The sequence below is a fragment of the Triturus cristatus genome, chromosome 8 (assembly GCF_964204655.1).
Source record: "Triturus cristatus chromosome 8, aTriCri1.1, whole genome shotgun sequence".
NCBI lineage: Eukaryota > Metazoa > Chordata > Amphibia > Caudata > Salamandridae > Triturus > Triturus cristatus.
The window spans coordinates 69,548,247-69,561,269 of record NC_140591.1 but is presented as its reverse complement, the minus strand read 5'-3'; the positions used below and the strand labels follow the sequence as shown (position 1 = coordinate 69,561,269).

Below are 13,023 nucleotides of genomic sequence, written 5' to 3'. Positions count from 1 at the left end.
GAAACCTGAGAGGCTTCAGCGTTCCATTCTCAAAGCCGCTAGTTTTACTACAGGGCTGCAGGCACGCTGTGCTGCCTCCCCTGTACTTGACCTCCCGTGACCCGGGCAGCGGCGTGCTGACGTAGATGCCGAGCTCCGCTCCGTGAGAGGCTAGTGGTCACATGCATGACCTTTAATGGTCAATAAAATAAAGATGCCTGATCTAGATTGGTTTTCCTGTGCTTTAGTCTCCATTGCGATAATTTACCTCTGCTTATTGGCCTTGTCAGTTCATAGCAGGAGGCTTATTCAGCAGTAGTAAAGCAAAGCGAATACACTGATTGAAAGTCGACAAAATACACTTAGAGATTGTTTCATTGTGTGCCTTTCACCTCTGATTCGGAAAGTAGCTGGAAGCATGGTAACCAAGACACGGGTAAGAAATTGACATTAATGCGAGGAGAGGGCAGAGGATGTGAACTAACGACCAGAGCTGCAGATCTTGGAGCTGGTTATGCAAGTTTGACCCTCGGCTTCGGCTCAACACCCTGTGATTCTGGGCAAATCAATCACGTAATCTCTCCCTGCCTATCAAAAATAAGTGTGCCTTGGGTAACGTAACTGGTGCTCATGTAAAGGGCTCCAATACCTTCAGGTCGAGTTCGCGCTATGTAAACCTGAAAAAAAGCTTTAGTCTGAACTTATCAATGAGACGTAAAACACGACCTTCTCTGGGAAAAGTCGGCTGTTCGTTTATACTTTTGTTAGCCCTTAAGACCGGGCAATGCACGTCATTGTATTACGGTTCAAAGCGCCGAGCCCTAGCAAGTGTACCACTGCCAATGCCTCATCATTCGAGCCATGCCTCCCGCCCCTCTTTAATATGAAAGCTATAAAAGAAAACAAAAAAGGCCCTGGAACTGTTATTGTTATTGTTAAAGCCAAAAACGAATTAGTCGTTGCCTCGCGATGTGTTATGTGAAAAGTCTCTTGAAATAATGGCCTGCTTTTTCAGATTTTATAGGTTTACTGAATGTAGTTTTCGCTGGTATTTCCTGTTTCCCTTGCTAGGAAACTGGCTCACAGAGCACATCAAAGCGGCCGCGAAAGCGATCGCAATCGCGATCAAACTTCAAAGCGGCCGTGAAAGTGAGGGGTGCGCGCCCACGCACATGCACTGTTGCTCTAGGCTACAGTGGTAGCACTTTTTGGAACCCTCACAAAAAGTCTCGCCTGACCCAGCGCATGCGCTGGGTCAGGCGAGACCTAAAAATGGATATACCGTAGAAACAATTTATCATTATAATAATTCATACCTCATGTATTCGGTAGGTAAGCTACAAACTGTCCTCAAATGTTGTCATATTTATGCAGTAAATTCATTCTTTAAAAAAAAAAATATTTGCTTAGCTCTAATCTTAGCTTCTTAATACTTATCAAGTTGCTTTTATTCCATTGAAAGGAGAGAATTTGGTTCTATTGTTTTGGGAAATAAAGTTTTTGTATAAAATGCATGTCAAAGTAGAGAAAAGAAACAGACAGAGGTGGTTTGTTAACTGCATTTGGAAGGAGATTCAATTTACTAGTAGATATATCTGTTTTAACCATTGGTGCATAGTTCAGCTTGTAGAGCTCCTGATAGCTTGCGGAAATCCATGTATCTATCTTTTGGAATTTTTCTTATAATTACTTTGTAGCAGGCTAGGTAGATCTTCCTTCCTCAATCTGTAAATTGAGTAGAAACAGATGCTTACATTTGCACTTTTAAGGCAATGTGCAGGCATCCTAGGGGAAGCACAGGTATCTACCCTTAGAAGGTGAAGAACAGCATCAACAGTGTAGTTTTAAGACCAGCATCAATCCAAGACCAGCGTCAACAGAGTATATTCAAGATCAGAATCAAAGACCAGCGTCAACGATGTATAGTCAAGATCAGCATCAGAAACTAGCATCAGCAGTGTATAATCAAGATCAGCGTCAACAGTGTACATTCAAGACCAGCATCAAAGACCAGCATCAACAGTGTATATTCAAGACCAGCATCAATCCAAGACCAGCGTCAACAGATTATATATAAGATCAGCATCAAAGGCCAGTGTCAAAAATGTATATCCAAGACCAGCATCAATCCAGGGCCAGCATCAACAGTGCATATTTAAGTCCAGCATCAATTCAGGACCAGTATCGACAGTGTATGTTCAAGACCAGCATCAATCCAAGACCAGCGTCAACAGTGTATTTCCAAGATCAGTATCAAAGACCAGCGCCAACAGTGTATATTCAAGACCAGCATCAAAGACCAGCGTCAATGATGTATATTCAAGACCAGCATCAATCCAAGACCAGCGTCAACAGTGTACATTCAAGACCAGCATGAAAGACCAGCATCAACAGTGTGTATTCCAGACCAGCATGAAAGACCAGCGTCAACAGTGTATATTCCAGACCAGCATGAAAGACCAGAGTCAGCAGTGTATATTCAAGACCAGCATCAAAGACTTGCATCAATGATGTATATTCACCCCGAGTGTGATGGGTATGCCCAGGCGTGGGTCCCGTGCTCTCCATGCCATTGGAATCAAGCTAGCCTGGCTGAAGAGGGGTGAAACCCCGAAACCGGTCCTAGGATGCTTGTTTCCTGTCCAGGGTGGACCTGGCTTGGCAGTTCGGGTTGGACTGTTCTCATGAGGCACAGGGTCAAGACTGATTTGCATATGGCTGGGTTCAAACTGGAATGGCATGGTGAGCAAAAAACGATGGATTTAGGCCCAGATCTCTGTACTGGGCTGAATGTATGACATTGTTCTGCATTCTGTCCACCAACTGTTGTTTTTGTATATACAAGAACAGCATCAATCCAAGACCAGCGTCAACAGTGTATTTCCAAGGTCAGCACCAAAGACCAGTGTCAACAATGTATATTCAAGATCAGCATCAAAGACCAGCATCAAGAGTGTATATTCAAGACCAGCATCAATCCAAGGCCAGCTTCAGCAGTGTATATTCAAGACCAGCATCAATCCAAGGCCAGCGTCAACAGTGTATATTCAAGACCAGCATCAATCCAAGACCAGCGTCAACAATGTATATTCAAGATCAGCATCAAAGACCAGTATCAAGAGTGTATATTCAAGACCAGCATCAATACAAGACCAGCACCAGCAGTGTATATTCAAGACTAACATCAAAGACCAGTGTCAATGGTGTGTAGTCAAGAGCAGCTTCAAAGACCAGCTTCAACAGTGTATATTCAAGACCAGCATCAATCCAAGACCAACGTCAACAGTATATATTCACGATGAGCATCAAAGACCAGTGTCAACTGTGTATAGTCAAGAGCAGCATCAAAGACTAGTGTCAACAGTGGATATTCAAGACCAGCATCAATCCAAGACCAGCGTCAACAGTGTATATTCAAGACCAGAATCAAAGACCACATCAACCGTGTATATTCAAGACCAGCATTGATCCAAGACCAGCGTCAGCAGTGTATATTCAAGACCAGCATCAAAGACCAGCATCAAGAGTGTATATTCAAGACCAGCATCAATCCAAGACCAGCTTCAGCAGTGTATATTCAAGACCAGCATCAACCCAGAACCAGCATCAACAGTATATATTCAAGGTTAGCATCAAAGACCAGCGTCAACAGTGTATTTCCAAGATCAGCATCAAAGACCAGTGTCAACAATGTATATCCAAGACCAGCATCAATCCAGGACCAGCATCAACAGTTTATATTCAAGTTCAGCATCCATACAAGTCCAACATCAACAGTGTATGTTGCAGGAGTGGCTTCAGAGATGTTAAACATCATGAGAGCATCAAAGTGCGCCCAGCTGGTACGTCTCTGCATCACTATGCAGGCTACCATTCTTTTTTTTGGGGAAGATTTTTATTGTTTTCTTTCAACCATTCTTGATAAAACTGGATAGGATCCATGATAGTTTACTTGAAATATGGCACAGGCAGTGCCTTTCAGCGTTTGCATGCATATTATGAACTTATACTATGTCTCAAAGAGAATTACATTTAAAATCTGTATGTATGCATAGCACCACAATTTTTTAATGCGTTTAAAAACCATGCATAAGCTGTTCTTCAGAATAAAGTATGAAATTAACTTTCCTTTCTTTCCATTTAGAAATAACTTCAAAACTAAGGGTGGTTGGAGCCTCTCAGTTTTCTCATAATGGAGGCTGGACTGGTCATTTGGGAAAAGTCTGAAGTCTAGGTGTTGTTTCTCCCTCAGCCGCATGCAGCGGTAATCCTTCTCTACCAACTTGAGACCAAGCTTTTTGAAATTATTGATTCTGTCCGCATAATTACATTCCTCTTCTAAGACCTAAACCCAGACTATGCCACCAGTCTAACAAAGTAGTACACACATTTTCACAGGTGTTTCGCCCTCAGTAAGGCTGTCTTCGGTAAGGCCCCATAGCCAGTGCTAAACTTGCAAGTGCCGGGGCCCAAATATTTGCTCAGAAGCCCAACGCCAGCACTACCGGCAGTCAGGTGTACCAAACAAGAAGGCTGCATAATCTTGATTCTACTTCATGCCTCATTAACCCGCCACCAGACACTCCCTGACTCTTTATTTCACTCTTGCAGGTTCATGATTTCTCCACTTTTTTCTACCTCTTACTCTGGATCAAAGTCTGATGAGGAAAAATAAGTACTGGTCCCCGAAAATGAGTCCGGGTGGGCCCCACCTGCAAGTGGTGGCTCAAATTAAGCACTGCCCATAGCATTGTGGTAGGTGTAGATCTTACCCTTGTTCATTTGATTTTTCAGTATAGATTTAGTAGTATACTATTCATCCATTTTCAATGGGGTAATCTTGCATCTAAATAGAAGAGTTGACTTTTTACTGAGGTCATCTGAGAAAATGGTGTTTAATTTACATTAAAGGTCTTCAGAGGAAATAATCATTGCCAAGTTTAATGCGCTACTTCTCCTTCAACTATCTAGTATTACCCAATCATCTTTACCTCATCACCCTCTTGATCAGAAGTGTCAGAGGAGTGACAGATGCATGCTGAGTTAGTTCAGTTTACATTGACTGTACATATGTGTAGGTGACGTGGCAATCCTGAACGTCTGGTATGAATCTTGCTATCCTTGATCGACGCTGGATACCCCAGCAGTGTTGAGCCTCCATACGTACCTGGATCTTGGATTTAACGCTGCGGAATCTGAAGTATTGGAGCTGTAGGTTATGGATCTCATAGGTCGATACCGGAACTTTTGCCTCAACACTGGGTGCTGCCACCTGGACGACATATCCATTGCCACAGAGCACCAGCATCGTGTTGGCCTCCTAAGGAAGGGTGAGTTATACACACATTAGGTGTAGTTGTTATCCTGCTAGATGAAGACAACAGGAGAGTAACACCATGTGCATGGACTAAGTCAAAGTAAACAGAAGACAGCTTTTAATCTTGCCATGCAAATGTCAAAGGCAAAGAACAAGTAGCCAGGTACTCCCCTTCATTACTACCGAAGTGTGTTCACAGATGTTTTAAACAAACACTGGCAAATGCCTTGCTCTCGGGTGGCACTGTTATTGAATCTGCTTGAAGGAGCTTTAAGCCAGGACTTGCAATGTACCTAATACTCCTATTAAAACCATACGGTTTGATATCAAAGCACGGTCTGGTTTTAATCCAAACATTGATCAAGCAAAAGGGATTCCAGTGTGAATAAATGAAGGCACCTACTTACGTAACAATAAATGAATGCAGTTTAATACTACTACAACACTGCACACTGCATATAAAGCAACCAAAAGATACAATTCATAAATAGACACAAGAAAGTTAAACAAGCAGGGAAAAGATAATATGTCTCAGCTTTTAGACTTATTGGCTTTGCCAGTGCTGTTTGCCAATGCTGTGCAACATCGGCAAAACGTGAACTGCTTTTTTGCCACTGTTACACAGCACTAGCACCAAAAGAAATAACAGAAGGAAAAAAGTGTGATGACAAGGGTACTGCAGTCAGTCAGGTCACTCGATAGGCAAGTGCGTGTCACCATGCATGTGTGCGCCTAGAGAACAACACAGGTGCCATTTTCCTTTTTTTAATTGGATGATGTAAGATGGCAGATGCAACTTAGATTGCTTGAAGAAAAAAAAAATGAACTGCTAACTGCATGAAGGAGTTTTTACTGCAGCAGAGTGCCACAGCAATTAAAAGCTGACGGACATTTAAATTTAAAAAAATGGTGCACCCCTAAAGAAAAAAAAATTATATATATATATATGTGTGTGTGTATATATATATATATATATATACACACACACACATATATATATATATCCTGCAAGGGGTAGAGGATCAATTGGTGGGGGCGGATAAAATAAAAATAAAGCGGGGTGGGGTGAGCAGGGGAAAAGCAGAAGCTCAAGCAGAAAGGAGCACCATGAAGTGCAGGAGAGAGCATGGATTAGTAGACGAGAGAGACTGTAGCATACAGAGCAACACAGAAGGTGGGATGAGCTAATGAGAGAGTACAGCAAATATGGGAGAGAATAACATGAAGCACGTGTGGGGGATAAAGGTTTTTGTGGAAGGGAAGCAGCACACGAGGGAGAGAGCTAGACAACACATGCATTATCATGGAATACTGAAAGAAAAATAAAACAGTAGGTCCCTACATGTGAGCAGTGGAAGGATGCAAGCCATCCAATCATAAGAATGGTAAAGAGGCTGTGCTCCAGAGGAGAGACAAAGAGAACAGAAAAGGAAGACATCATATAAGATTCAAGCAAAGGAGAGCGACAACAAAGGCAACCAATGGTAAGGAATGGGCAGACACTTATGGTTAAATAAAGAAAAGCGAGAGAAACCCACATTATTTTCTTTGGTATCCATTTAAGTAACGGAGTCTAGCCCCCTTTTATATAGCCAGAGGTACCAGGTATGATGTACAGTTCTACTAGTTAACCAAACCTGAGAGCACTGAAGACATTCATCTGCAGTAGCCATGCATTCACCAACCAGTGCTGGAGAATGTCTTGTACAACGTGTTGGAAGAATACTACTACTACTCACATGAGAAGCCGGTGACCACTGGATCTGCCTTACAGGTCCTGGAACGCGGATAAAACCAATTGGCTCATATCTTTCCCCTGTGGCAAAGAAGAAGACTGTTTTGTCTTCGCTCTGAAAATCAAACAAAGAATGTTGTCAGAAAAGTTATGTTTTGTTCAGTGAGTTGCTACACTGTCACTAAGTATGTGCAAAACCATAGTTGGCCACATGTATCAAATAAGCATTTTGCGATTACTAAATTGCGATTTTTACTGAATTGCTATTTGGTAATTGCAAAATGCTATTTATGTAAGGAATCGCCAAAGATTTCACAATTTCTTAATATTACCTAATAGCGATTCGGTACCTAGCAAATCGCTATTAGGTGATACTATTCCATTCGTTCCTATGGCCCGAAAGGCCCATAGGTGCGAATGGTTTTGCATTAGCTAATTTGCGATTACCTAATTGCAAAATAGGTAATGCAAAGCCAAGGATGCCCGGGGGCCTAAAGCCCCCCTAAAGCACCCAGAAAAAATAAATGTGCACAGGTAAAGCGACACATGCTCTAGGGGCATGTGTGCGCAACATGGGACTTTGAAAAATGCAGTTTTGTGCACTTTTCAATATTTGCACGTTTGCCATCGACTTGAAGTGGATGGTAATTGTTTTTCCTAAATGTACAGTTTGCGTTTGGAAAATGCTTCATACATGTGCTAAGGGAATCGCAATATGCAATTCCCTATTTGTAGTCGCAATTTAATGTAATTGCAATTTTTGCGATTACCTAAATTTTGTATTTGTAAACGGATGATTTTTCCAAATCGCACCACTTGCGAATGCAAACAACTTTCAAACATGTGGCCCAGTGTCCTTCCTCCATTCCTAAAATGCCATGACAATACATGGCATTGTAGGAGTGGAGGAAAGACACTGGGCAACATGTATTTAAGTTTTTTGCATGTTTGAGACTTTTTTGGGGTTACTGGCACAGTCTGCGGTTATCTTTTTGATACCCAAATTACTATCTGTTGGTACTTGAATCCAGTGAAGCCAAGTAGTTAGGATTTCGGTAGTGGTAGGGACTAGATAGCATAAAAAGTGAATAACAGAATAAATGTAATGTCCAATTAATGCGAGATATTCAATAAACAGTGCATTGTTTACAGAAAGTTACATAAAGAGAGCACTTAAATCTTCGATACCGCCAGCAAACAGAAGTGGCCACGATCTGATCCCAAATGTTTTATGATTGTTTCATACGTGGCACTAGGTTTTTACATAGCATTAATCCCAAAGGCAAATGTTAAATTATGGGTAGAGTTCCTAAGCTCTTGACTATAATGAGGCCATGTCAGGTCCAGTGCTTGTTTGCAATCACAGGTTATGGAACAGACATGCTGTATAATAGATTCAAAGGTACAAGATTAGCATTACAAATGTCAGTTTCAGTCGCAGCTGATGGATTTACAGAAAAGTGATCAAGAAATCCTCTCCCGAAAGAATCTGAAGAATTTGGGGTCCATCATCTGCATCTGAAATCTTTTGTTACTGGAGGAAGGTTGGAATGCACTCTTTGGTTTGCTAAATGGTTGAATTCTCAGACCACAGCAAGGAAGGCTTTGAACTTACAGTTTATGAGTGTGATTTTACTATGGGGTGGAGGAGAATACAAGGGTCAGGGCTCTGAAGTGGTGGGGTGAGCAGATACAAATTGTTTCAAAAACATTTGCGCTTGAACATCTTGTTGAGGCAAAGTCCTTATGTGCCTCCTACTAATCAAAGACAGAAAGAGAGGTTTCTTAATTTGTTATTAAAAGTGTTAGCTATACTAGTAGGTACAGGCCAGTAAATAATTATGCTTAGGCAGACATCAACATCAGGGATGTTTTCCACCGAGGGGCATTTTAGACAGTAAGGGCAACATTCAAAATACCTATGACATAACCTGGAGCGCTAAGATGGAAACCTCACCATTTAGAGGACATCCGTGTGGGATCTGTCGACAAAAAGAAATCAAAGTGCAAAAACTACCAAGGAATACCAGACTTCCTGGATCCTGCCAATCTCTGCATCCATCAAGTCAATCATGAATTATGAAAAACAAAACACCCTGTTCTCTACTACTTCTTACAGAGCTCCTGGTCCCCTTTAAATATATACTAAAAATGCCTTTTGATATTTCATCATTCCTTACTTCCTCAAACTTCTCTTCCTTTCTGTTTTAATATAATTAAATTAAGCCAGCACTAGCCCCCACCCCACCCTTAACAGTTCTATATACATATAGCTGTGAAGCCACAATGTTGTCCTAGAATTCTCTATCCGAACAGTAGTCTATTGACACTGGAATGCTATGCCCTTTACCCTGGTTTTTGATGCAACTAAGATGCCATTTTAAAAGAACAGGTATTTGGGGAGACCAAATGGTTCCCAGAGGGACTACAGCATTGCTTACTAACACATAAAGTATTAATTGAGTCCAAGACTAGCTCAGAAAACTTCAAAGAAACATTGATGAATACAGTACTCCTGTTGCGAGCAGCTCTCCATTCCAATCATATGCCAGGGCAGTAACTGGGGCAACATGGGGCTTGAAAGCCTGCTTCAGACGCATCTCAGCTTCCCCTGTACTGGTGCGACCCGCGACGATGGTGAGACCTGTGTGGTTGTATACTTCCAAGAGACGCACAACGCCATCCTCAAAGCCCACAGTAAATATTCCTCCTTTTGGGTTGACCTAGAGGAAAAGAGTGTTTTAGAAGATAAATAGTAATGCACAAGAAGTGAACATCATTCATCGGAGATAGTGCTATGCAGCTCCGTGGGCACACGAGGAAGGACATACTGGCAAACAGAGGGCAATTACATGGCTTCACACACATCACACCACTTGGCTACAAATTTGAGGTACAGCGGATCCTTGCAAGCCGATGTTCTAAAGGGTTGTATCCCTTTGCTAAGAACCAAGATTTGAATTAACCAGCGTTATGGGTTTCAATGGCGTCAGTATGATGGTCAAGTAGACAACGGCATGGATGAGGCACAGAACCTGAAACGTATTGAGAGAAAGCAGTGTTCATGACGAAAACACAGACGAAATTGAAAATTAAGACCTGGTTTGGATTTTTAAGCCACTATAATGACATGGGGGGTATTTAGGAGTTAGATCACTAATTCTGTACTATGATTAACCACTCATAGACAGAGCAAATTAAGATCTATATCCTCAGTTTGAACCAAGCCATATGCAAATCAGTCTTGATCCTGTTCCTCATGGGAACAGTGCAGGCCGAACTGGACTGTTCCCATAAGGCGCAGGGTCAAGACTGATTTGCATATGGCTTGGTCCAAACTGGGGTGGCATGGTGAGCAAAAGAACAATGGATTAAACCCAAATCTCTTGACAAAGGGCGAGTAGCTGAAAGGTTTCAACACTCCGTCCATCATTTTGTTGTGGAGAGGAGTTGGCCTAACGACTAGGGCGGCTGACCTCGAATCTGGGGAACTGGGTTCGAGTCTCGGCAATGACGCTGAACATCCTGTGATTCTGGGCAAATCACTTAATCTCCCCGTGCCTAACAAAAATGAATGTGACCTCATGTAATGCAAGTGGTGCTATGTAAAGCGCTCTGATACCTGATTCGGGTCAAGTTTGCACTGTATAAAACTCTGTAAAAAGATTTATTTTTAAAATAATGTATATTACAAGAAAATAAATACCATAATATAACATAAAATAACATTCATGCTCTGGGGGAATTATGTTGGATTTTAGAGCTTTTTTAATGAAGGCTAGATGTCACTGTAGCCACTAGATTCAGGCACCGAATTCAGAGGTGTGGAATGAAAAGAGGATGTTGGATGTTAGACTAGTACAAGGGTTTCCCAAAGTCGGGGTTGCGACCCATTGGTGGGTCACGAGCAGATTTAAGGTCGGAAAAATCCAAGCAATAAATACAGATGCCTTTAAATTCTGCGTTTATCTTGTCACATTTGCATGCTTGAATGACAGGGGTCAAATATCAGGCTTCTGACAAGTTGCTGCTTATGTTTTTTAACATGGGATTAGTGCTTACCTTTCTTTCTCTGACTGCGAGGTGAGAGGAGTTTTTAAGATAAAGTATGTGACAATCTTAGGATGTCCTACTTTGTAACACACAACAAAATGTAAATACACTGTATACATTCAGCAGTTAGTAAAGTAAAAAGGAATTACTTTTTTATGTAATTCTGAAGTGTGATGAAAACAGAGATTTTGAAAGGAACAAAACAAATAATGGCACTTTACATAAATGATAAATATTTACAGAAACCCTATTTCCGCACATTATAATTTGAGTGCTGTATGCTACATAGTCTTATCAGTAAAACTGCATGTCTGTGCATAGTGTGAGGCCAGTTCAATTGAAAATGTGTGGTCTGTAAATGACAATGGGCTACCACGCGAAGCATAAGTTACATTAAAAAACTCACCCCTTTTCATGTCAATTAAATGTAGGTGTGTCGTAAAGGTGTGTCATTCTAAAAAGTGGGTCATGTTTCTAAAAAGTGTTGGAACCACTGGACTAGTATTTCTCCAAAACCTATTGCTCTGGGTGTGGAGATACTGACATGGTAACCTTTCCTTTTTATTTGTTTTAGAACTGCCCCTTCTGGCTGTTATCTCTATGTTTTAGGGTCTCATTATAAGTTTGGCGGTGCGGGAGCGGGACCACCACGCCCCAACCGCCAAACCCATGTACAAACCACCCGCCATATTAGGAGTCTTCTTCTGTCTGCCGGCCGTTCTTTGGCATGCCCACGGCAGTGCCTATGAAATAGGCACCACAATGGGAACCTCAAAAGTAGTAGCTGCATGGTATGTACTGCTGCAATTCATGCAGGTACTGGTGTGCATGCACACAGGGGGGCACATTTTGTCCCCCCACCCCTCTCTGTGTGCATCCACATGGCGTAAGGACACAAGGGGCCCTAGAGAGACCCCCTTTGTTTCCTCATCACTACACTTTTCATGGTGGTCGCACCGCCATGAAATATGTGGCGGGAAGAAACTCGTATTATGCTTTGCGGGCCGCATACCTCCTACCAATGGTTGTGTTATCTGCTCCCACACTGACCCACCTACAAAGGGGTGGGAGTATTATTAATAAAGGCCGGCTGACGCCCCTACACCAGAACAAAGAAAGAATGGAATATAGTGATTTCTGTGGTGGGCGGGTGCCAACTGTTTATGCCTTTGGGAAAAGGTAGGGTATTGACAAATTCATATAGCTCTGCCGCTACCAAAAAAGCTGATAGACTTGCTGCAGTCCTGTAGGCGATCCGTAATTTTTTGTTGTGCTGGTATCTCTGTCCAGTCAAATTAATCATCAGCGTGTTTGGTACATTCTGAAACAATATCTGCAACCACACTTCTTCTGCAAAAGCCAACTAATTTGCAATTACATTCTTTTGAATATCTACTAAATAGAAAATGTCCAAGTGCGGCAATATATTGTGCTTTACAATTTCAGCGATTAAAATTTAGGAATGATTATCACAAGTCTCCTCAACATGAGAATTGATCATAGTCTAAACACTTAAGGCTAAAGGACACCACTGGCTAGGCTTAATATAAGAAGAACTAGTGTGGTGCGCTTCCATGCTACAAATCGGTACCAATGAGTAAATGAAACCTTTCTCGTCTTGTTTACTAAATATATGGCAGACCCGCCAGGAATGAGGAGGGATGACAGAGTAGTGTGGGGGAATCTCCAATGCACCTATCCATTCTGAAGGGTTATCTACCATACAAAGCTGCTGAAGCACATTAACGCAGTTATTCAATGAATGTCAATATTTTACTGTGAGTGAGAGGTGGTCACTTCGCAGTGCGAACACCTATATTATAGAAAACGAATAATTTTAGGAAGTGAGCCAAGCTTGTCCTGGTTGGGCTGATTGATATATAGATGTCCTCTAACACAATAAAAGCTTCAAGGTAACGTGCACACAATGGCATTAAAT

General features: G+C 41.8%; 1 protein-coding gene across 1 annotated transcript in view; it reads right to left on the bottom strand.

Annotated features, from left to right (window-relative positions):
- The window catches only part of CFAP44 (cilia and flagella associated protein 44), a 557,576-nt gene that overhangs the window by 216,460 nt on the left and 328,093 nt on the right, over positions 1–13,023 (bottom strand). Inside the window, exons 20-22 of the mRNA XM_085621005.1 lie at positions 9,545–9,754; positions 7,036–7,146; positions 5,147–5,299 (exon numbers count right to left, since the gene is read on the bottom strand). Of these exons, the coding sequence (XP_085477131.1) occupies positions 5,147–5,299; positions 7,036–7,146; positions 9,545–9,754 (474 nt within the window). The remainder of the gene's footprint in view (positions 1–5,146; positions 5,300–7,035; positions 7,147–9,544; positions 9,755–13,023) is intronic.